This window comes from Colobus angolensis, unplaced genomic scaffold, assembly GCF_000951035.1.
Source record: "Colobus angolensis palliatus isolate OR3802 unplaced genomic scaffold, Cang.pa_1.0 Scaffold85, whole genome shotgun sequence".
NCBI lineage: Eukaryota > Metazoa > Chordata > Mammalia > Primates > Cercopithecidae > Colobus > Colobus angolensis.
Window position 1 is genome coordinate 6,872,523 of NW_012122376.1, and position 23,171 is coordinate 6,895,693.

Below are 23,171 nucleotides of genomic sequence, written 5' to 3' on the forward strand. Positions count from 1 at the left end.
GTCTTGATCTCCTGACCTCATGATCCGCCCGCCTCGGCCTCCCAAAGTGCTGGAATTACAGGCGTGAGCCACTGCGCCCAGCCTATGTGTCTTTTCATAGCATTGCATTGATGTTAAAATGTTAAAAATTATTAGAAATACATGTACCTGACAAGATGTGGGCATTTTCAAACTTCCTTTAAATCAATTGGTCTGGTAAGTTATGCAAGCAGTACGTGTAACCATTATCAATATGTTTATGTTAATATAGTCATTCTTAATAATCAAATAGCTAATAACATATTCCATTTTTATTACTTTGACCAGATGGCATTAAAAACAAATTTTGTCTTTATTGTGGTTTCCTGCTAATTTTGATTTCTTGGTTTTGTGGTATTTTCTATTTATCCCTAATTTATGTTATTTGGATTTTTGGAAGACATCCAATTTTTGAAGGTTAATTTGAATGATTTTGCCTAGTTTAGTGTAGTTTCAGTGATACCTAGTTTTATTCTCCATATTTCTTGGTATGTATTCCTTGCTCCTTACAAATGGTATGTGCTGGAAGTTTTTCTGCAGGAAGCTAGTGCTTGGAGGACTTGGATGTTCCTAAGAAGGTCTAACAAGAAGGGGACAGGTTTTTACTTCAGCATTACTGGGTCTTCCTTATGGTGACTGCTTCTCTGTTTATGGAATCTCTCCATGACCAGATGACTTAATTCTGTAGAGTATCCAGGGGCTGTGAAGAGACATGGGAGAAAGAAACGATTGTGAATATTCATTTACCCATTGATGAATTACTCCCATTCACAAATGAATGGATGCATTTATTCATTGAATTCACAAGTAGCTGAATGCATGTAGACATTTAAGTAGCAAATATTTGAGTCTCTGCTTTGTGCCAGGCGTTGTTTTGGACTGAAGATGTAGAATAGGGAACAAGATAAAGTTCTTGCCCTCAGGGAGACTATGTGCTAGAGAGGAAGATAAATAATAAATATGCAATATAGTGCCAGAGTAATGTGTGCTAGATATGTGAAGGGATAGAGTGAGGGACAGTGTGGTGGAAGATGAGAATAGATAAGGATATCAGGAAGAGGCTCAGGTAAGGGAAGCTCTTTGACAAGACACCTCTCTAGAGAGCATGCACTTTGTGCATAGCTGAGGGAAGTACATTTCAGGTAGATGGGAGAATACCTGATGTTTTCAAAACACTTCTGGGACCCTGACGAGGCAGGAACACAAGTCATGGTGGCATCTGTCGTCTTGATGATTTCTGTTGCTTGTGAAAGTTTTTTTAAAAAAATCCCTACCTATGCTTTTTGCCATTTGTTAGCTGAATTTTTCAGTATTGTAAAATTGTGTATTTGGTTGTAGACTTACTCTTTTCTTGTTATCTAAACAACTATTTGTCACCTTATTTTAGTGTTATTTTAGTTAAGCTGAGACTCTTCTTGTTGGTATCTCTGGATTTTATTGCTTTCTTGTTGAGTTCTGATTAATGGTGTTGTTAAGTCCTTGGTATAATGAAGGGGAACCATAGATTGGAAAAGGTTTTGAGGTTCTGATGGTAATGTAACAATTTTGGATCTCAGTATGTAAAAGAGGTGGACTAGATAATTGCTAAGATATATCTTAGCTATCAAATTGTATGCTTTCACTGATTTTAGGAAAAATCCCCAGGTGGAACGGTACAGTTTTTTCTTCTTTTTATTTCATTTTTTAAAATTAATTTTTAAGTTTATAGTGTAGTAAAGTGCATAAATCTTAGGTGTATAGCTTGTTGATTTTTTTTTTTTGAGGCACAGTCGCGCTCTGTTGCCCAGGCTGGAGCACAGTGGCATGATATCAGCTCACTGCAACCTCTGCCTCCTGAGTTCAGGCAGTTCTCGTACTTCAGCCTCCCAGGAAGCTGGGATTCCAGGAGTGTACTACCATGCCCAGCTAATTTTTGTATTTTTAGTGGACACGGGATTTTGCCATGTTGACCAGGCTGGTCTCGAACTCCTGGCCTCAAGCAGTCTGCCTGCCTTGGCCTCCGAAAGTGCTGGGATTACGGGTATGAGCCAACACGCCTGGCCAAATTTTTACTTAAGTATATGCTCTTATAGTCACTGCTCAGATTAAGAGAGAACATTTTCAGCTTTCATGCTAGAAGGCTCCCTGATGGCCCTTCCCAGTCAGTATTTTGCTACCCAGAGGTTAACTACCCTTCTATGAGTGTAGATTAATTCTGCCTGTCCTTTAGCTTCATATAAATTTATCATACAGCATACACTCTCCTGTCTTACTTAACATTCTGTGTGAAATCCATGTGGCATGTAGCAGCAGTTTTCTTTCAGTGCTATGTAGTATTGCATTGTGTGGATACAGCACTATTTATTAATCTATTATTGCTGGGCATATGTGTTGTTGACAGCTTTTGCCTGTTATGAATAAAGTTGCCGTGAACATTCTTGTACGTATCTTCTGATGGACATAACACTAATTTGTCTTAGATATATACCTGGGGGTTACACTGCTCAGCCATGGGGTAAACATCTTCAGCATTCATAGAAATGTGGCCAGTTTTCCAGAGTGCTTGTACCATATAAACATGCTCGTTGTCCCACATCCTCATCAATATACGGCGTTGTCTGATGCTTTAGTTTTAGCCTTTCTGGTGGGTGGATGGTAGTATTTGTATTGGGGTTTTAATTTGCTGTTTGCTGATGTCTAAATAGGGAACTTTTTATGTATTTATTGGCCATTTGAATATGTTCCGTTTTGTTAAGTCTTTAAGAGTTTGCCCCCCTACCTTTTTAAAGTTGGGTTCTTGTGTTTTTTCCTTATTGACTGAGACAGTTCTCTGTACTCTCTGATATGAGTCTTTTGAGATATATATGTATTTTCCTAAATATCTTTTCCCAACTTGGAAATAACTATACTCCATACCTAGGAAAATATTATTTTGGAAGAATCTAATATTGAAAGCCTTTGAGTTTTGGTACATTTCTAAACACTCAGCTTGTAGATCAAGAATGTCAGCAACTGATTTAAAGATTTCTCTTGTATAAAATTTCGGCCTCAGTGTTTACTTTCAAAAACTAGAAGGTGTTTTTTCTCTTAAATATACTTGTAAAATTATTTCCATACTTCTTATGAGATGTTTTAGTATTTTGTGCTGGTATTTAATGCAATTAACACATAGGCCTTAGGTCATTAGGGTCCTATGGCAAATAATCTTCCTGTTAGAGGAGCAGAGGATTCTGAAATCAGCACAGAATGCCACCAGCACCGGAGTCTTTCTTTGGTGGGTGTTCTGTTTGATGACTTTGCCAAGAACCTGTTCTTCTTTGTGTTTTTATATGAACTGTGTTATGGTGATTTTGTTTGCTGCTGATAATGTTGAAAAGCAACACAATTTTTAAAGATTCCATTCTTTTTGAGTATAGCTCTTTAAGATAAAGAATTGTTATACTCTTATCTGAATTTTATAGATTCATATTGCAAACTTAACAGTTTAATTTTATTTATTTTTTATTTATTATTATTATTTTTTGAGACGGAGTCTCGCTCTGTCACCCAGGAGGCTGGAGTGCAGTGGCGCGATCTCGGCTCACTGCAAGCTCCGCCTCCCGGGTTCACGCCATTCTCCTGCCTCAGCCTCCAGAGTAGCTGGGATTACAGGCGCCCGCCACCTTGCCCGGCTAGTTTTTTGTATTTTTTTTTAGTAGAGACGGGGTTTCACCGTGTTAGCCAGGATGGTCTCGATCTCCTGACCTCGTGATCTGCCCGTCTCGGCCTCCCAAAGTGCTGGGATTACAGGTTTGAGCCACCGAGCCCGGCCTAACAGTTTAATTTTAGAAACAAACTAGGCTTGAAGGTAGTAAATAAATGACATTTTAGCAAGTTTATATGGATATCATTGGTGTTAATAAATATAGAGCCACCATTTCTACTATTTATAAAATATATGATGATTATTGTAGTGGACATAAGAGGTGGATATTAGTGAATAACATAACTACAACCCAAATCCCTGTTGCTGTTAGAAATTAGGGAGAAAACTGCAAAAAATAGTAAAAGGATATTTATTGAAGTAGCTCATTAATTAGGATATGTGTTAGCAAACTTTGAAATCAACATTTAGAGCAAAACATTTATAACTAGCTCTGTATATTAGTGTTTTATGGGCTTTTGTGATTCTGGGCAGATACTAGAATTTTTCAAGAGGCATTTTATTATAGTACATCTGTGGCATTGCTTTGAGCATTTGCCCATAATATCACCAGGAATATTATTGGGTAGGGACCAGAACTCTTAAACGGGGGAAAAAGAGGGTGAATAATTCATTGATAGTTAGTTTGGATTTTCTGCCATTTTTGAGAGCGCCACACTGAGTGTTTTCAGTGAGCAATTCTAGTAAGTACAGATTGAGGAAAACAAGTTAGAACTGGTAGGGACCAGTGTTGCCTAAAATGAGCTTTGTGGAAAATGGATTCTGTGGAATGTTAATAGATATTATATGAGATTAAAAACAAAAATCTCTAGGCATGTAACTTTGGGAAGCACTTGACTGAGGCTGAAGTAGAAGAGTTTTTTGTTCTATAAATACAGGAATGTGCAGAGCCTTTAATATATCAGTGTAGCCTCCAATTCACTAAGGTAAGGAGGAAGGGAAGGTGAGGCCAATATATAGTAAGAGCATTTCCCAAACTTACGTGGCCATGGAATCGTTTTTTAGAGAGTGTCTTAGGAGCCTGCCATACCACAGGATACCACCTGGGGAAGGTGGGTTGGCTGAAATCCTTTTGCACATCAAAAACCAAGGCCCGGCTGGGCACGGTGTCTCACGCCTGTAATCCCAGCACTTTGGGAGGCTGAGGTGGGTGGATCACCTGAGGTCAGGAGTTCGTGATCAGCCTGGACAACATGGTGAAACCCCGTCTCTACTAAAAATACAAAAATTAGCCGGGGGTGGTGGCAGGCGCCTGTGATCCCAGCTACTTGGGAGGCTGAGGCAGGAGAATCGCTTGAACCTGAGAGGTGGAAGTTGCAGCGACCCGAGGTCATGCCATTGCACTCCAGCCCGGGGGACAAGAATGAGACTTTGTCTCAAAAACAGCAACAACAAAAAACAAACAAACCCCAACCCCAAGGCCTAAATAACTCAAGTGGGTAGACCTAGTAAGATTCTAATCCTCGGGCAATAAAGGAGATTTAATGCTTCAGAAGACAAAGGTTTAACTATGTTAGAGTGTAAATAAGATTTTTGTTGTCTTTTTTTTTCCGAGATGGAGTCTCGCTCTGTCGCCCAGGCTGGAGTGCAGTGGCTCGATCTCGACTCACTGCGAGCTCCACCTTCTGGGTTCATTCCATTCTCCTGCCTCAGCCTCCCGAGTAGCTGGGACTACAGGCACCCACCACCACGCCTGGCTAATTTTTTGTATTTTTTAGTAGAGATGGGGTTTCACTGTGTTAGCCAAGATGGTCTTGATCTCCTGACCTCATGCCGCCTGCCTTGGCCTCCCAAAGTGCTGGGATTACAGGCGTGAGCCACCGCACCTGGCCTTGTTGTCATCTTTTAAGATGTTTTGAAGCTTAATGTCTAAGGTGCCGAGTGTAATCAGAAGAGGTAGCACAAACAGCCCTTTCAGGTACATTGCTTACAACTGGGACAGAGAATAGCTATAAAAAACGAATTTAGGGAATTACCTGAATCTGCCCTTTTTACTCCCCACTAATAGGTTAAATAAGATCTTCTCAAACCTTAGTTTCTACTCCTTGTTAAATACAGATTTAATTCTCATTCTTTTGGTGACTTTTTAAATGGGCGCTAGCTGTGTCTTTTGGCTGCTTTGAAGGTTTTATTTGTCTCAATGAAATGTGAAACAATAAAACTTTTTTCTTTTGTGCAGTCAAATTAATTTCTTAGCGTTGTAGATTTATCAGAGACATTCTTGACATAAAACCTAGTTTTACACTGTCTTAGAACTACCAGTTATTTATAGTGTAAATGTGTGCCAGTAATTGAACAGGGATGGGCAGGGAGTCTAAAATGTTATTTATGTTAACATAATTTATAGTCGTAACTGAGTTAAGGCTTCCAAATTCCTAATAGAAGAACTTAGTATTTTACATTGAGGTGTAATTTAGATTGATAATTGCAAAATTTTTAAATAAAGGTTTTATTAGATTATAACCTAAAATAATCAGCCCTGTCCCCTGATAAATTATAGTACAGTAGGTGGAAGTAGAGTACAACAAGTGAAAGGCCCAGGAAATACAACCAGAAGTATATATTGTTAGTGTAAAGAAATTTTGGATAATTGATATGACTAGTTATAAGATTTGGAATTTCACTTTGGCAAATAGAGACACACCTCAGTGATGTTCCTTGGGTTAGGAAAAAAAATGTGATTTATCTTTGTAAAATTTGCCTTTTGGTGTTGAGTGTTTCCTTTTTCTTTAAAAGATAGGAATTTAACCATGGTTACTTATTAAACAGATAAGACATTTCAGGAACAAAGTGGCTTGAATTATCTGTTGAATAGTTTATATTACAAGAGAAAATAATAATTATTTTTCTGGGACCTTTTTTTTTTTTTAACTCACCAAAAAGGAAGTCATTACATCCAAATTGCTAGGATCTTTTGACAAAATTAGCAGCGTATTTTCTTTGGTCCTTATTCCCACCGCTCCTGTACTTAGAAAAAGAACTTACTGATTGTAACTAATAGGAGGTCTAACTACAATTTTGTGCACTTGGAAAATGGTTTAGAAAATTTTGGTAAGCATTAAGTGCTTCTTTGGAGGGAATGAGAAAGGATTATGTTATGAGTCAAGCTACGGATGATGAATAGAAAAATGGTACCAGGCTTGGTAAGTGAGCATACTTCAAGAAAAGCAAGGTCAGTAAGAAGCTGTGGAGCGTGAACGCTGTCTGTGTGTATCCTTTTTCTTTTTAGAGGCCTAAAGGATTTCAAAAATGATACTGATGCCTTTTATGCCTGGATTCTAAATATAGACCATAATTCTTACGTTTTTAAAAAAAATTCAAGACCTGACAGAATAATTGGCATTTAGAATTTTTATAAATTTTATCAAGTGAATCAAATTAATAGTGTTACTAATATTGTTATGAACAGGAATCTTAGCTGTTAAGTTTAAAAAGCCAAATATGCAAGTTATTCCTTTATTCAACTATGTTAAATCAAGAGACTTCCTGAAAGTAATCTTTAAAAGTGGGTACATAGGGAGATAAAGAATATGGCTGTGTTAACCTCTGATTGTTATTGGAATGATAAAATTGTATGCCCATCTGCAGAATCAGATATTTTGTAAAACATATTATAGTTTTTATTTTTTCAATATTACGCCTAAATATTTTGAAAAGGATCTTTCTTTTAACTACTAACTTTACCCATTATTTATTATTAAGTAGTCCTATTAATATAGTCCTATCAGACAAGTGATACTAATGTGTCCTACCATCTGTGTGCGGCCATAGTCTTTTTTTTTTTTTAATAGACTTTACTTTTTAGTAGTTTTAGGTTCATAGCAAAATTGAGCCACAGTCCTTTTTAATACTGATCAGACATCATGATAGTGATTGTTAAGGAAATCTATTTCTACTTTCAATTGCAGTGTATATAGAAAATGTATTTTGCAGTCTCATTTTTTATAATTGTTTTTTCAAAGTATTACCATTTCTACTGAATATAATATGTACAGTTTCATTATGAAAGAATTTACTAAGTAATGTTTTTTCAAAGTATTACCATTTCTACTGAATATAATATGTACAGTTTCATTATGAAAGAATTTACTAAGTAATTAACTGAAGTGAAACATGAAAAAACAATGGGTTTTACTGATGCACTAATAGAGAGATGGCATTTTTTGAAATCTTTTTCATGTCGTGGGAATAGGAGTGTCAATGTGTGTCTTGTGATTTGTTATTCTGTTTTTACTGCTTCAGGTTTGAAAACTTTTACTTATGTATTTCACATTTTGGCGGCTTCAAGCAGGGTGAGAATTTTTTAGGTCTGTTTTGAAAAAGCTGTGACACAAATGTTGGACATATACACATGCCAAAAATGTGTACAAATTGTTGGAGCTTCAAGGAGACGTTAGTTTTTATAGACAGCATTTATATTCTTGTCTTCATTGTTATTTAAAGTAACTTCCATCCTAATTAATGCATCGATTACTACTGAACATGACTTGCTTATAGATTCAAAAGTTTGTGTATAACGTTAACATTCACTTTTGGGGAAAAGCGTAGAACCCTTCAGTATCAAATTTCTGATTTTAAAATCAAAATTTACCATGCCTCATTTTTCTCCACTGTTAAAACTGGCTAGGCTTTGAACTGGCACTTTTTATTCTTGGGAGGAAGGGTAGAGATTGTCTCAGGTTGGGCTACAATGAAAGAATCCAAGACCACAAAGCTTGCATTTTAAATTTCAATAAAATTAATTGCTTCATGTCAGCATTAAGAAATCTTAAAATTTTGGTATACTTTGCACTTTCAGAAAGTTACCTTAAGAGTTAATGTAATCAAACTGCATATGATATATAAATTAAGAAAAATTTTTTCTTTTCTCTCCTTTTTTTTTTTTTTGCTTCCTACTGAAGTGTTTACATTTTGATATACTGTCAACTAGGGCCTAAATGATACTATTTAATTGAATGGCTTTGGTATGCATTAGTGATATTCTAAGAATATATTTAGTGTTTTTGGTGGGGGTGTGTGATTTCTTTTTAAAACTTTGTTATAGAACACCTTAAACATTTACAAAGTAGGTAGAATCAGGTGATGAACCCTAATCTCTTGTCCTCACTTATTTAATATCATGTCTAGTTGTTTTATATTTTTGGGACGGAGTCTCGCCCTTGTTGCCCAGGCTGGAGTGCAGTGGCGCGATCTTGGCTCACTACAACTTCCACCTACCAGGTTCTAGCAATTCTCCCGCCTCAGCCTCCCAAGTAGCTTGAATTATAGGCGCCCGCTACCACACACAGCTAATTTTTGTATTTTTTTTTTTTTTTGAGACGGAGTCTCGCTCTGTCGCCCGGACTGGAGTGCAGTGGCCCTATCTCAGCTCACTGCAAGCTCCGCCTCCCGGGTTTACGCCATTCTCCTGCCTCAGCCTCCAGAGTAGCTGGGACTACAGGCGCCCGCCACCTCGCCCGGCTGGTTTTTGTATTTTTAGTAGAGACGGGGTTTCACCGTGTTAGCCAGGATGGTCTCGATCTCCTGACCTCGTGATCCGCCCGTCTCGGCCTCCCAAAGTGCTGGGATTACAGGCTTGAGCCACCGCGCCCGGCCCAATTTTTGTATTTTTAGCAGAGACAGGGTTTCACCATGTTGGCCAGGCTCGTGTCGAACTCCTGACCTCCCTCAGGTGATCCACCCGCCTTGGCCTCCCAAAGTGCTGGGATTACAGGCATGGGCCACCCCACCCAGCTAGTCTTTTTATTTTATACTACTACATTTTACTTTTCTCCCTACTTCTCCAATGATCATGAAGGGAATCCCAGATATCTTATAATTTCATTGATAAGTATTTCAATGTGTAACTCTAAAAGAGAATACAAGTTATTTGTATTCCCTGTGAGTACTAGCTTTGTTGTGGAGAGGAAGTTCATGAGTGCTTGGAAACAGGCCTGTCATTGTGTTTTATTGTAGTTAATTTGCATTTAGAAAGATCAAGAGTGTGTATTATTTGGGTGTTATTACAGTAAATCTCAAAGGATTTGAAATGTTGAATCTGTAAATAACATCTCTGAAAACATTATGATTTACCATCATGTGTATGCATGAAGTTATGTGACAGTCCTCATTTCAGAGGTATCCTACAATTTGCTTTGTCATTTGTTTCTGTCCCCCTCTATAATCTGTTTGTTTAAATGCTGATCATATAGCATTTAGTTTCAGGTGATATTCTATATTCCTCTATGTGTGTCATAAAAAGAAAGAGAAAGGTGAGAGAGAAGGGAGAAAGGGAGAGAGGAGGAAGGAAGGAAGGAAGGGGATATGGGACTGAGAAAAGAGAAAGATCAGAACAGGGTAAAGACCACACATGAGATGCCAGATTGTGGAGCTAAAACCTCACCTTCTCATTCTCACTCACCTGACCTCTCTCTTGGTCTTTCCTCTCCCCTTTTCTTGGTCTCCTCATTGGTTTATATCTTCTCTTGGCATTTATTCAACTTTGCCTGTCAAATTTAGGGTCAGGAAGATTGCTGATTTTTTTCCTTGAAAGTTGTTTTTATTATGTAGGAGTTGTGAGATAAAATTTAAACAAACTATTTTAGGACTGATTTGTTGTACTTTATGTGCTTTTATACAGAGTTTTAAGAATGTTTATTGAAAGGAATTCAAGTAGTCAGGTGCCTCCTATGGACTAGGTTGAACCTTTCTATTCTCTGGATGAATTTTATGGACACATGAATTTTCTATAATCTTTGGGTTCACTTTAAGTGGATTTACTGGAAAATTGTATAGTAATTTTTTCTTTTTCTCTGTGTTTGTTTTTGCTGTCTATTTACTGGATGAAATGGATTCTGTTCAAATTTGACTCTGCAGTTCACAAGATTCCTTTGCAGTTCACCCTTGGAGGTAAGAGTTACTCACTGACCTTAATATTAGAATTGGTAATTGAACACCATATTGACATCTTTCATTAGGCATTTATTTGACAATTTAGGAGTGCTCATTTTGGTGTGACACATATATTCTTCAATAACAGTAATGGAGTGAGTTACTGCAGGCCTTTTTTTTTTTTGGATAAAAGTTTCTAGAAGTTGTATCAGTAGCAGTTCACCTTCATGACAGGTTATTGCCTCTTTTTAAGTATATTTTATTTCTCAATAAGTAGAGAGAAATCAGTCCTTTATTTTAAAGAGCCTTGTTGTATCGTCATTACTCCTGTTTATTTAACAGCAGCCTTACGTTCTATAAATTGCCATGGTATTAAAATAAAGCTGGAAAAATCGGAGGCAAAGGCTGTCTTCAAGGAAGTTTCAGTTAGAGAGAGCACTTTAAAATCCATGAATTGACAAGAGAAGAGCAAAATTATTGAGCTGCTATTATAACAAGGCAATATTCTGGGTTCTTCATTCACTTTTTCATTTAATCCTCGTCATGGTTTTCAGTGTAAAACTGAGAATCCAGTGATAAAATTGTGAGATAAAGAAAAAACTATTAGATATTTAGAGAACTAGATATCATTATGAGCTGCAGTTGCAGAAAAACTTGTAGATGATCATCGAGACTTGGAAAAGAAAGTAGAGAAAGGGTGGAAGCAGAGTTATGTGAAGAGGTAGTGGGACTTAGAACCAAAACCGGGTAAGAGCTTGCCTTCACTTACTAACCATGTGACATTGGGTAAATCACAACTGCCCTGAGCCTCATTTTTCTTATCTTTTAAATGCAAATAATAATTCCTACCTCTCAGATGAGGTGATGGAAATGGGAGCAGTTATAAACTATGCTAGTTACATCATGGCACTATTTTGTGTTCTCCTCTTAGGCTTCAGCTCCACGCGATGAGACTCTGTTCCTTGCCTTGCACTTGTCCTTCCCTTTGTGCCTATTGTTTATTTCATTTTATGCTTTTCCCATTCTCAACTTGTTCAAATCATATTCCTCTTTAGGGTTGAGCTTCAATACCGTGTCCTTTCTGAGACCATTTCTGCTTTTATAACGTTTTGTTTATTTGATTATTGAGATTATTACTGCTGATAATGTGGTGTGGCCCATAGTGGCACATTGAAAACGTGTGGTAGCCAGCTTGAGTGGTCACCAGGAGAAATGGACCAGACCGGTGGGGGTAGTCCCATCCAGGCTTGGTCACATTGTCTAAGTATCCAGGATCAACGGGGAAGCAGAATGGTATAGTGGAAAGAGCCTAGGCTTTGAAATGAGAGAGGCCTAAGTAGCCCACGGGCAAGTCATTGACTCCTGAGCCCTTTTTCCTGATCTAAAAACGGAGATAATAATACTTACAGGGATATTAAAATTAAGTGAGATGATCTGTGGCAAACACTGAGCACAGTGTCTGGCAGATAGAATTTTAATTAAGAGTTAGGTGTAAAGCGAAAACCAAACCATAAAAAAGTTGAAGACAATGTAAGTTTTATAGCCTGCTCTATAGTTATGGAAGCACTTTCTCACTTCAAAAGCAATGGAAAGTATCAAAAAACAAAGAGTGAAAAAATTAATTTGATTATGTAAAGACTCATAATTTTGTACATGAAAACAAATGTAGCTAAAAGGTAACTTGGGTAAAGTATGATGAAAAGGTTATACTTGATGTAATGATCTTTTAGAAGCAATATGAATTTCTTTTTCATAAAATTTGGTTGGATTTTTATCAGGTAATTGATAAGATAAAATGCAAATGGTAATAAATGTGTTTTAAATGTTTAATCCTATTAATAGTAAAAGAAATGCAGTTTAAAATGACAGTGATCTACAATTTTTTTTTAACCTATCAAGATATCTTATTTTTTAAGTGAATGCTTGACAAGATATAATGAGATGGGATGTTTATAAACTTCATCCTTTCTAGGAAGCAGTTTGGTCACATACACTAAAAGCTTTATATACATTCATACCTGTGGTGGAGTAATTGCATTCCAAGAATCACTGTCAGAGAGTTCATCAAAGATGGGGACAAAACTTGCATAAAAATATTTATGACAGCATTATTTATAACGGTAAAAAACTGTAAACAATCTAAGTGTACAACAGGAACAGGTCAAATAAATTATGACACAGCCATATGATAGACCACCCTACAACCATTAAAATGGAGATTATGAATATGTGTTCATGAGTATATATTGATGAATAACACATATAAAATACATTTGATATATTGAGAGGTAAAAGCATGATGCAAAATTATACATGCAGATCTCAGTTTGAAAACAGTTTAAGTGCACAGAAAAGTAGAAAGGAGATGCACAAAATGTTAACAACTACAAAGTGTTGTTTTATCCTTTACTCTTCCAGTGAAGGGCCCACAGTAGGTAGAGGTGCATTGGTAGCTTTTTGGTAATGCTTCTTGTAATCAGTGTTTGACAGATGTACATCAGGGGAGTCTCTTTGATTTGATGTGGAAACAGCATCTAACCTTGGAAAAAAGGGGCTGGCAGGAACTTAGATGAGATAATGTTGATAATGTGTAATGCTGTGCTCTCATTTTAGCAAAAGCTTAGAGGAATGAACAGGAATAAGGGTTTTTAGCAGAAGGCAGTTAGGCTGGGTTGGCTTTCCTATACAGGGACCAATAAGGAGGCTTGAGCTTGATGTCCACTTTACTGGGGCAAGTAGCAATTTAAGGCTGTTACTCACCAATGGCAAAGATGCTTCTCAGTAAATCTTAACAGTTGACGTCTCTCAGATGTAAGCTCTTTGAGAGAGGACCCTGTTTTTCTTGTTTTCTCGTTTCCATGCTTAGTATAAGTAGAACACAGTAGGCACTGAGTCAATAAGTATTTGTTGAATGAGTGAATGAACAAATGAATGAATGAATTTTGTGGGACTGAGACTGAGAGTAGCAGTCTTTCATCTATAATTTGGCAGGACTCAGCTGAAAGTAGACAAGTTCCAATATTTACATTTTAATAAGGTTAACAGTCTGTCTTCCCAGTTAGATTGTAGCTACTTAAGATTGAGAGCTTTGTCCTTTGTAATCTTTGGATGCTCTCAGTTATAGATAGGTCCTGGAGTGTACCTAGAGTACACTAGCTGCAACTAGAGTATATAAAGTATACATATATATATATATTTTGATACAGAGTCTCGCTCTGTCACCCAGGCCAGAGTGCAATGGCATGATCTCAGCACATTGCAGCCTCTGCCTTCCATTTGAAGCAATTCTCCTGCCTGAGCCCCCCAAGTAGCTGGGATTACAGGCGCCTGCCACCATGCCCGGCTAGTTTTTGTATTTTTAGTAGAGATGGGTTTCACCATATTGGCCAGGCTGGTCTTGAACTCCTGACCTCAAGTGATCCACCCTCCTCGTCCTCCCAAAGTACTAGGATTACAGGTGTGAGCCACTGTGCCCGGTCACAAATATATACTTTTAAATTACATATTGCTACTCTTGTTAAGTATTGGGAATATATGTGTGGAAGCTTCAATCTTTGGTGAAAAGTAGAAGGGAAAGTATCCAGAGTTTAATGATAGTTTCTGTCTGCTTTCATCACTTAATGATCTGGAGTGGTATTTACCTTGGTTAATTATCTTTTTTATTACTGGGTTTATAACATTGGAGAGGAAGAAAAATCAAAATTAAAGATGACCAATGTAAGTTTCCTTTCTTGATGGGAAATATTTTGCGGGCTTTCTGTTGGTATTTTTCTAGTTTGCAGTTCCACAGGGGCCACTTGAGGGCTTAAGTTAGTGGCAGCTACCGTTAAGACTTCACCAGCAGCACTAAGCCGGGGGCTGCTGTTCCTTTGCCACCACATAGCGCCTGAGAGCCAAAGCAAAGGCAAGGCAGGAGAGTGTTGGGAGTCTCTGAATGTTTAATTTTGCCATTAAGCTTATGACTTAGCTGGAGAAGGAAAATTACAAATATGGTCTATACCCAGCACCTTCTTTAATTTTGAATAGAAGTCAAATTATTCTGGCAGAGATAGTAAAATACATGAGAGTTGCAGTTGAAAACAAAGCTGACTTTAAACTTCACTTTCTCCACAACGACTACTATGAGTGAACCATGTCCCGTTGTTGTAAGTCCTAAACAGTTAACTGCCACATGAATCTAATGAAATTGTCAGGTTATAGTCATTATATCAGTAATTTGATATGTTGTCATTTGAATGGACCATATGTGGAGAGTCAGTTACTTCCCTCTGTGGGGCTGACCCTTTTACATTCCTGTAAGCTGAAGACTAATAGAGCTCATTAAGCTTTATGGGAAAAGAGCTTTTATCACCTCGTCAAGTCAGGCAACATATTTCCATTAGATCCCTAATTTCGGGTGGCTCTGTAGCTGCTGATATGTACTCCCCTGCTAGGCTTACACTGGACCCTGGCCTTAACAGACATTTTTATTGACATTTCTAAGTCTGAATTACGTTTTGTGTGGCACTACTTACAGATGTCTTCAATTAAATGTAGGTAAATAAAAGGGATTATATATCAGAGCCCAAAAGATTCTTGAATTTCTCTTCTGAGTCAAACTTTGCCAGCCAGTCCAGTAGGGCACAGTCTCATTGTCACTTTTGTAGGTAGAGAGCTATAGGAGAGGCATTTATAACAAAAGTTAAACCAGGTGTGAATGTAGGTCACCTAGGTTTCTCTTCAGGTGGGTCCTTCTGTTCCTTCATTTCAAAATTGTCTGTATTAATAGGATAGTAGCTTACTGATAAGTTAGCACCTCTAGTGTAGGTACTGTGCTTTCCACTCTCCTTATTTTAATTCTTACAGAATGTCAATGAGGTAGATATTCCCAATTTTCTTATGAAGAAAACTGAACCCAGAGAGGTAGACTAGGTAGGTGCTCAATATCACAGCTACTAGTATGTGACAGTAATCACAAGATAGGAAGGAAGTAGAATGTGGTTAAGATTCTAACATTACATGAAGTGATATGATAGTATTTGAAAGAAGACAGTGATTAGTTAGGGAGTATTTAGTAAGCCCCAGAGCAGGGTTTCTCAACCTTGGTACTATCAGCATCTTGGGCTGGATAATTCTTTGCTGTGAGGAGCTGTCCTGCACATTATGGGAAGCTTAGCATCTCTGGCTTCTGCTCACTAGATGCCAGTAGGACCCACCCCCCTGAGTTGCAACAAAATGTCTCCAGACTTTGCTAAATGTCCCTAGGGGGACAAAATAGCTCCCTGTTGAAAACCGTATCCCTAGAAAAGCCTTAGAAAAAAAAAGTACAAAGAGGTATTGTTAATAAGCCAATTTAATGATAAAATGTTTTCAGTCTAACAAAAGATAAGAAAAAGGGAACAAAAAACGTGGGACAGATAGAACAAATAGCAAGATGGCCTAATTAAATTCAACCCTACTGATTATGATGGTACTAAATACAAATGGTCTAAGTGAAAACTCTGCTTCGTGGTAATTTCTGTTTCTGAACGTCTGCACGTTCAACACTAGCCAGTGGTCATACATCAGGGGTCCCCAGTTCCCAGACTGAGACCGGTACTGGTCTGTGGCCTGTTAGGAACTGCGACACTCAGCAGGTGAGCAGCGAGTGAGCGAGCGTTGCTGCCTGAGCTCCACTTCCTGTCAGATCTGGGGTGGTATTAGATTCTCATAGGAGCGTGAACCCCATTGTGAACTGCCCATGTGAGGGAGCTAGATTGCGTGCTGCTTATGAGACTCTAATGCCTGATGATCTGACTTGGAACAGTTTCATCCCTACACCTTCCCCTTCTCCCCTCTGACCCTTGTCCATAGAAAAATTGTCTTCCACGAAACCAGTCCCTGGTGCCAAAAAGGTTAGGGACTGCTGTCATACATTAACTAATGAGCTTTTTGGGAACTGAATTTTAAATTTTTAAAATTTGAGTTAACTTAAGGCTAAGTGACCACATGTGGCCAGTGACTATACTATTAGGGCAGATTGAAACATTCCAATTACAAATCAGAGATTGTCAGGCTAGGTAAAAGGAAAAAATCAACATCCATCTTAAATACGAAGACATGGATGGGTTAAAAGTAAAAGACTAGAGTAAAACACTACTATACAAATACTTATCCTAGGAAAGCTGGCTCATGCCTGATCCTAGCAACTCAGGAGGCTGAGGCAGGAGGATCACTTGAACCTAGAAGTTTGAAACCAGCCAGGGCGACATAATGAGAACCCCCATCTCTAAAAGAAAAACAAAAATATTAGCTGGGCATAGTGGCGTGTGCCTATAGTCCCCGCTGTGAGAGAGATGGAGGCTGTGAGAGAGACGGAGGTGGGAAGATCATTTCAGCCTTGAAGTTTGAGGCTGCAGTGAGCTATGATTGCACCACTGCAGTTCAGCCAGGGCAACAGAGTAATACCACATCTCTAAAAATAAAAATGAAATAAATTTAAAAATTAAGAATTTTAAGTCAGAGTGACTGTATTCTTATCAAAGTAGACTTCAGGGCGGCCGGGCGTGGTGGCTCACGCCTGCAATCCCAGCACTTTGGGAGGTCGAGACAGGCAGATCACAAGATCAGGAGTTCCAAGACCAGCCTGGCCAATATGGTGAAACCCTGTCTCAACTAAAAATACAAAAATTAGCCGGGTGTGGTGGCGAGTGCCTGTAATCCCAGCTACTCGGCAGGCTAAGGCAGGAGAATCGCTTGAACCCGGGAGGCGAAGGTTGCAGTGAGCTGAGATTGTGCCACTACGCTCCAGCCTAGGCAACAGAAAGAGACTGTGTGTCAAAACAACAACAACAACAACAACAACAACACCACAAAGTAGATTTCAGGGCAAAGATGGAAGAAAGAGTGACATTTCATGGCAATAAAAAGGTCAGTTCATCAAATGAATATGCAGTAATTTGAAATTAACAGAGCCTCAAGATAACAAGAAATAGAAGCTAATAGAACTGAAGGGAGAAGTGTAGTAGTTGGAGACTTCGGGACAACTTTCTCAGTAATTGATAGAACATTTAGATAGGAAATTAGAAGTAAAATAGGAGGCATGAACAACACTACAACACAGTATGCTCAAGAGTAGCAGTGCATGGGGTATTGGCTAGCCATATGTATACCCCCCTTTAATTGCATGCAAATTAAGGAGTGCATTATTCAGAAATCTCTGGAAAGGGGGCAGTAACTTCCGGGTGTTGCCGTGCTCTTTGTAAACTGTCATGGCACTGGTGGGAGTGTCTTATGCCAATGAACAGCAAGGGCAACTAGAGGACACTTTTGATGCCATCTGCTGGTTCCTGCTGGTTTTTTCATTTCGTTCTGTTGGGACCGGCAAATAAGTCCTACAGGTTTCCTATCTCAGTAGTATTTGTTTGGCTGTTAGGAAGAAAAGAGGCCTGGCGTGTTAGCTCATGCTTGTAATCTCAGCACTTCGGGAGGCTGAGACAGGTAGATCACTTGAGCTCAGGAGTTTGAGACCAGCCTGGGCAACATGGCAAAACCACGTCTCTACAAAAAAAAAAAAAAAAAAAAAAAAAATTAAAAAAATTAGTCAGTTGTGGTAGTGTGTGCCTGTCCCAGCAATTCTGGAGGCTGAGGTAGGAGGATCACCTGAGCCCAGGAGTTCAAGCCTTGATCACATCACTGCACCCCAAAGAAAGAAAAGAAAGAACCATGGGAACCTAACCATCTCTTGAGTCTGTCAGTGTATGAAGTATCATTGCTTGGAGTAGCTGTAGATATCAAGGTCTCTCCAATGGCTAGAATTCAGAAGGAATGGCTGTTACTCAAAACTGGGTCCTGTACGTAGCTTGTAGAGGCAGCAATAAAGGGACGAGGTGGGCAAAAGGTTGAGTTGTTAAGCTGAGGAAGGGAGTTAATTTTACTGAATGAGGAGAACACCGAAAATAAAATATCCAGAGAGCTGGCCCAAATTCAAGAGTAGTGGAGATAAGGCTAGGAAGAGGGCTGAGCTGGTGAATTGGGGGAAGCTTTTACCTGCTTTCTGGTCTGAGGCCTGGGAGGCTCAGCTGTGTTTAAAGAGCCAGGCCCAGGGAACAAAGAGGTAACTACTCGGGGGACTAGACATCTTCAGAGAATAATTGGCACTCTGCTCTTGGTACTGAATTGAATCAGAAGTGGAAAGCTAGGCTGTGACTTGATCCATTGGGCAAAAACAGAAAATAGGAGTACATTGTTGTTGTTACTGTAGTCATGAGGGCTTACGGTACTTCAGTTAGTTTTTGGATATGACCTGATAATTGAGTCAATGTAAGTTGCAGCCGTATATCTCATGATATCAACTGGAATTCTTTTCCTAGAAACCAGTCCCATATGATAAATGTACCAAAGTTGATTCTGAGAATAAAAGAAAGTACACTTAGAATAGAAAACTAAACATTAAATAACAAAATGCCAGGAGTTTCCTGGCTGAAGATTTTCCTGCTTGGGGCTTGGATTAGTATAGGCATCTTAAAATCCAAGGCATTCAAGACATCTTTTGGCTGGGTCGGTCTTCCTTTAGCAAGTAGTGGTGTTGCTGCAAGCACCTTTCAGTTGTGTTGAAAATTAGGGTCATCTGCCTTGACAATTTTCATTGCCCATTAGATGTGCATGAATGCTTCAGAAAATGTTTGAATAGCAAATCCTGGGGTGGATTAGTTTCCATGGCGACGTCAGTCTTGTTTGATGTTGGCAGTCATTGAGTTCCCAGTCGGGGTTGTCACTCTGGGATGTATTTTTTTCCCTCCTAAGAAATATTGTAAAAGCAGGAGTCTTGAACTGACGTTAGGTAAGGGCTCACGTAAGGATAGTTACTCTGGATTCTCAGGTGCTTACTGGAGTGCTTAATAAACATTGACCTGTAGAATTGAGAAGTTTGGGATTCTGTTACTTAGCCTTTTTGACAGTGCCTCACTACAAGTCTTTTTGTTGGAGAATTAGGATTTAAAATAAAAGGAAATATCAAAGTAAAGAAAATAAATAACAACATCCTGATATTTATCTATTTGTTCTGCAGTAAAAATGCAGAAGTAAATTTCTTATTTCTGTCCACCTTATTAAAAACATTTACTGTACTTCCTTTCTCAATTACATAAGCTTGGTAAGGTTTCTTTAAAATTTTTATTTCATTGCTTCTAGTATTAAGTTGTGAATGTCGGGGTAAACCTTTTTGCTTTCATGGAGACATTTAAATTCAAAGAATGACGTCATTGAGAAATACATTTCTTTGTTCATTCTTTGGTTTAGTAAGTAGCTACAATCTCTCACCTCTCATGTTGACGAGAGCACGTTGATACACTGTGATTGTGTGTTGGCATGGTGGACTGCGGAAGCAGTGTCCAGCGAGACAGACACTGAACTGAGAGGTGGGAATTTCAGGCGTTGGTCTTTCCTACCATTCCCCTAAATTGGCTTTGTAACCTTGGGCAAGCCCTTTAGTCACCCGGACCCTTCCTTTTCTCACTTACAGAGTAAGAGTATTCCAGATAAAGAGCTCCCTCAAAACTAAGTGAACTTAGCCAACATGTTAACACGTATTATACCGTTTTCTTATTCTTAGATATTATGACCAAAGCCAATAAAATTCACTTCCCCAACCTTACTATACTTTCTCAAGTTTTGTCTACAGTATGCTGTTTTGTTCTGTAATAAGCTGCCACTTTGGAATAATCCTACTCACATTTTCCTTAAAAAGCAAGTCTTTTTTTAAAAAATTATTTTTTATTTTTTGAGATGGAGTCTCACTCTGTCGCCCACCCAGGCTGGAGTGCAGTGGCACGATCTTGCTCGCTGCAACCTCCGCCTCCCAGATTCATGTGATTCAACTGCCTCAGCGTTCCGAATAGCTGGGATTACAGGCACCTGCCACCATGCCCTGCTAATTTTTGTATTTTTAGTAGAGACAGAGTTTCACCATGTGGGCCAGTTGGTCTTGAACTCCCGACCTCAAGTGATCCACCCACCTTGGCCTCCCATAGTGTTGTGATTACAGGCATGAGCCACCACGCCTAGCCTAAAAATCAAGTCTTACACCATTACTCTACTTACACAAATGTATGTCTCTTATTTTTGCCCTTAATATGGCCTGAACCATCCATATTAATTACATCTCTTAAGAAAATAATACATTTTCTTTCATAGGGAGAACTGGGGGGGTAGCTCATTGAGAAGTAACTGTTTTATATGAGCATTATAACAGACTGAGAAAGTTTGTAAATGTCACAGATTTCACAACTTTCTTACAGACCCTTTTTTTCTTTCTTTTTTTTTGGAGATGGAGTTTTGCTCTTGTTGCCCAGGCTGGAGGAGTGTAATGGCACGATCTCAGCTCACTGCATCCCCCACCTCCCAGGTTCAAGCTATTCTCCAGCCTCAGCCTCCCGAGTAGCTGGGATTACAGGCATGCACCACCATGCCTGACTAATTTTGTATTTTTAGTAGAGACGGGGTTTCTCCATGTTGGTCAGACTGGTCTCGAACTCCTGACCTCAGGTGATCTACCCGCCTTGGCCTCCCAAAGTGCTGGGATTACAGGCATGAGCTGCCACACCAGGCCCTTACATATCCCTTTTATACCTTCTTATGTACATTTTAAAGTGACAACGATGAGCATGTTTATTGACAGACCCCAAAGATGTAGCTATTCTGTAGTATATATACATAAATAATAAGGAAAAGTAGGTAAACTTCTAATTATGGTCATTGTTTTAGTGTTTGTTCCTACTTAGAAACTATTCAGGGGCCGGGCGCGGTGGCTCAAGCCTGTAATCCCAGCACTTTGGGAGGCCGAGATGGGCGGATCACAAGGTCAGGAGATCGAGACCATCCTGGCTAACCTGGTGAAACCCTGTCTCTACTAAAAAATACAAAAATCTAGCCGGGTGAGGTGGCGGGCGCCTGTGGTCCCAGCTACTCGGGAGGCTGAGGAAGGAGAATGGCGTAAACCCGGGAGGCGGAGCTTGCAGTGAGCTGAGATCCGGCCACTGCACTCCAGCCTGGGCGACAGAGTGAGACTCCGTCTCAAAAAAAACAAAAAAGAAAGAAACTATTCAGGTATCCAAAGATAAGTTGTTGATTTAGATTAATTTACGTTTTAAAATTACCTAAGGATCTTCAAAATTATGGTAAGCCAACCCAAACCAAAATATATAAAAATGTTTGTCATTTGTTCAGCATCACGAGGGGAAACACAAAGCAAAACCAAAATGAGATATTACTTCATACCTATTAGGTGGACTATCATCAAAAAAATGGAAAACAGTAAGTGTTGGCATGGTGTAGAGAAATTGGAGCTCTTGTGCATTGCTGGTGGGAACATGAAATGGTACAGCTGCAGTGGAAAGATGTATAACAATTCCTCAAAACATTAAAAGTAGAATTACCACGTCATCCAGCAATTCCACTTGTGCATATATACACACACAAAAAAATAGGGACTTGAACAATATAGCAGTGTTCAGAGCAGCATCATCCACAGTAGCCAAAGTTAGAAGCAACCCAAGTATTCATCAGTGGATGAATGGATAAGCAAAATGGTATATAGAGATGATGGAATATTATTCAGCCTTAAAAAAGGAGGGAAATTCTCAAATTCCCATGCTGGATGAACCTTGACAACATTATGCTAAGTGCAATAAGCCAGTAACAAAAGGACAAATATTATATGATCTACTTACATGAGGTACATAGAGTAGTCAACTGGCTAGAGATAGAAAGTGGAATGATAGTTGCCAGGGGCTGCGGAGAGGAGAGAATGGAAAGTTAAGTATTTGATGGGTACATAGTTTCTGCCTGGGATGATCAAAAAAATGATGGATTGCGTGGATAGTTACATGATAATGTGAATGTACTTGATGACACTAAACTGTACACTTACAAATTGTTAAAATGGGTACCTAGGTTGATTCTGTTTCTTTGCCGTTGTGAATAGAGCTATGATGAATGTATGAGTGACTGTGTCTTTTTGGCGGAACAATTTTTTTTCCTTTGGGTATATGCCCAATAATGGGATTGCTGGGTCAAATACTAGTTTTAGTCCTTTGAGAAATCTCTACACTGCTTTCCACAGTGGCTGAACTAGCCCATCAAAGGTGGAGTGGATAAAGAAAGTATAGTACATATACACCATGGAATACTATGCAGCCATAACAAAGAACAAAATGATGTCCCTTGCAGCAACATGGATGCAGCCAGAGACCATTTTCCTAAGCATACCAACACAAAATCAGAAATCCACATGTTCTTGCTTTTAAGTGGGAGCTAAACCTTGGGTACACATGGACTTAAAGATGGGAACAGTAGACGCTGGAGGCTATGATATAAAGAAGGGAAGTGGGGCAAGGGTTGAAAAACTAACTGTTGGGTACTATGCTTACTACCTGGGTGTTGGGACCATTTGTATCCCAAACCTTAGTGTCATACAATATACCCGTGTAACAAACCTGCCTCTGTACTCTCTGAATCTAAAATAAAAGTTGAAATTTAAAAAACCCCAAAGTGAAGTAAACAATGAAAATAAAGTAGTTCAAATAAATTTTATGGATATTATACTATAAATAAAAAATGTTTAAACAATGTTTATCAGAATTAT

General features: G+C 38.8%; 1 protein-coding gene across 1 annotated transcript in view; it reads left to right on the top strand.

Annotated features, from left to right (window-relative positions):
- Positions 1-23,171, top strand: part of ATE1 (arginyltransferase 1) — a 179,894-nt gene that overhangs the window by 49,743 nt on the left and 106,980 nt on the right. The window contains exon 8 of the mRNA XM_011930249.1: positions 10,556-10,588. Within this exon, the coding sequence (XP_011785639.1) occupies positions 10,556-10,588 (33 nt within the window). The remainder of the gene's footprint in view (positions 1-10,555; positions 10,589-23,171) is intronic.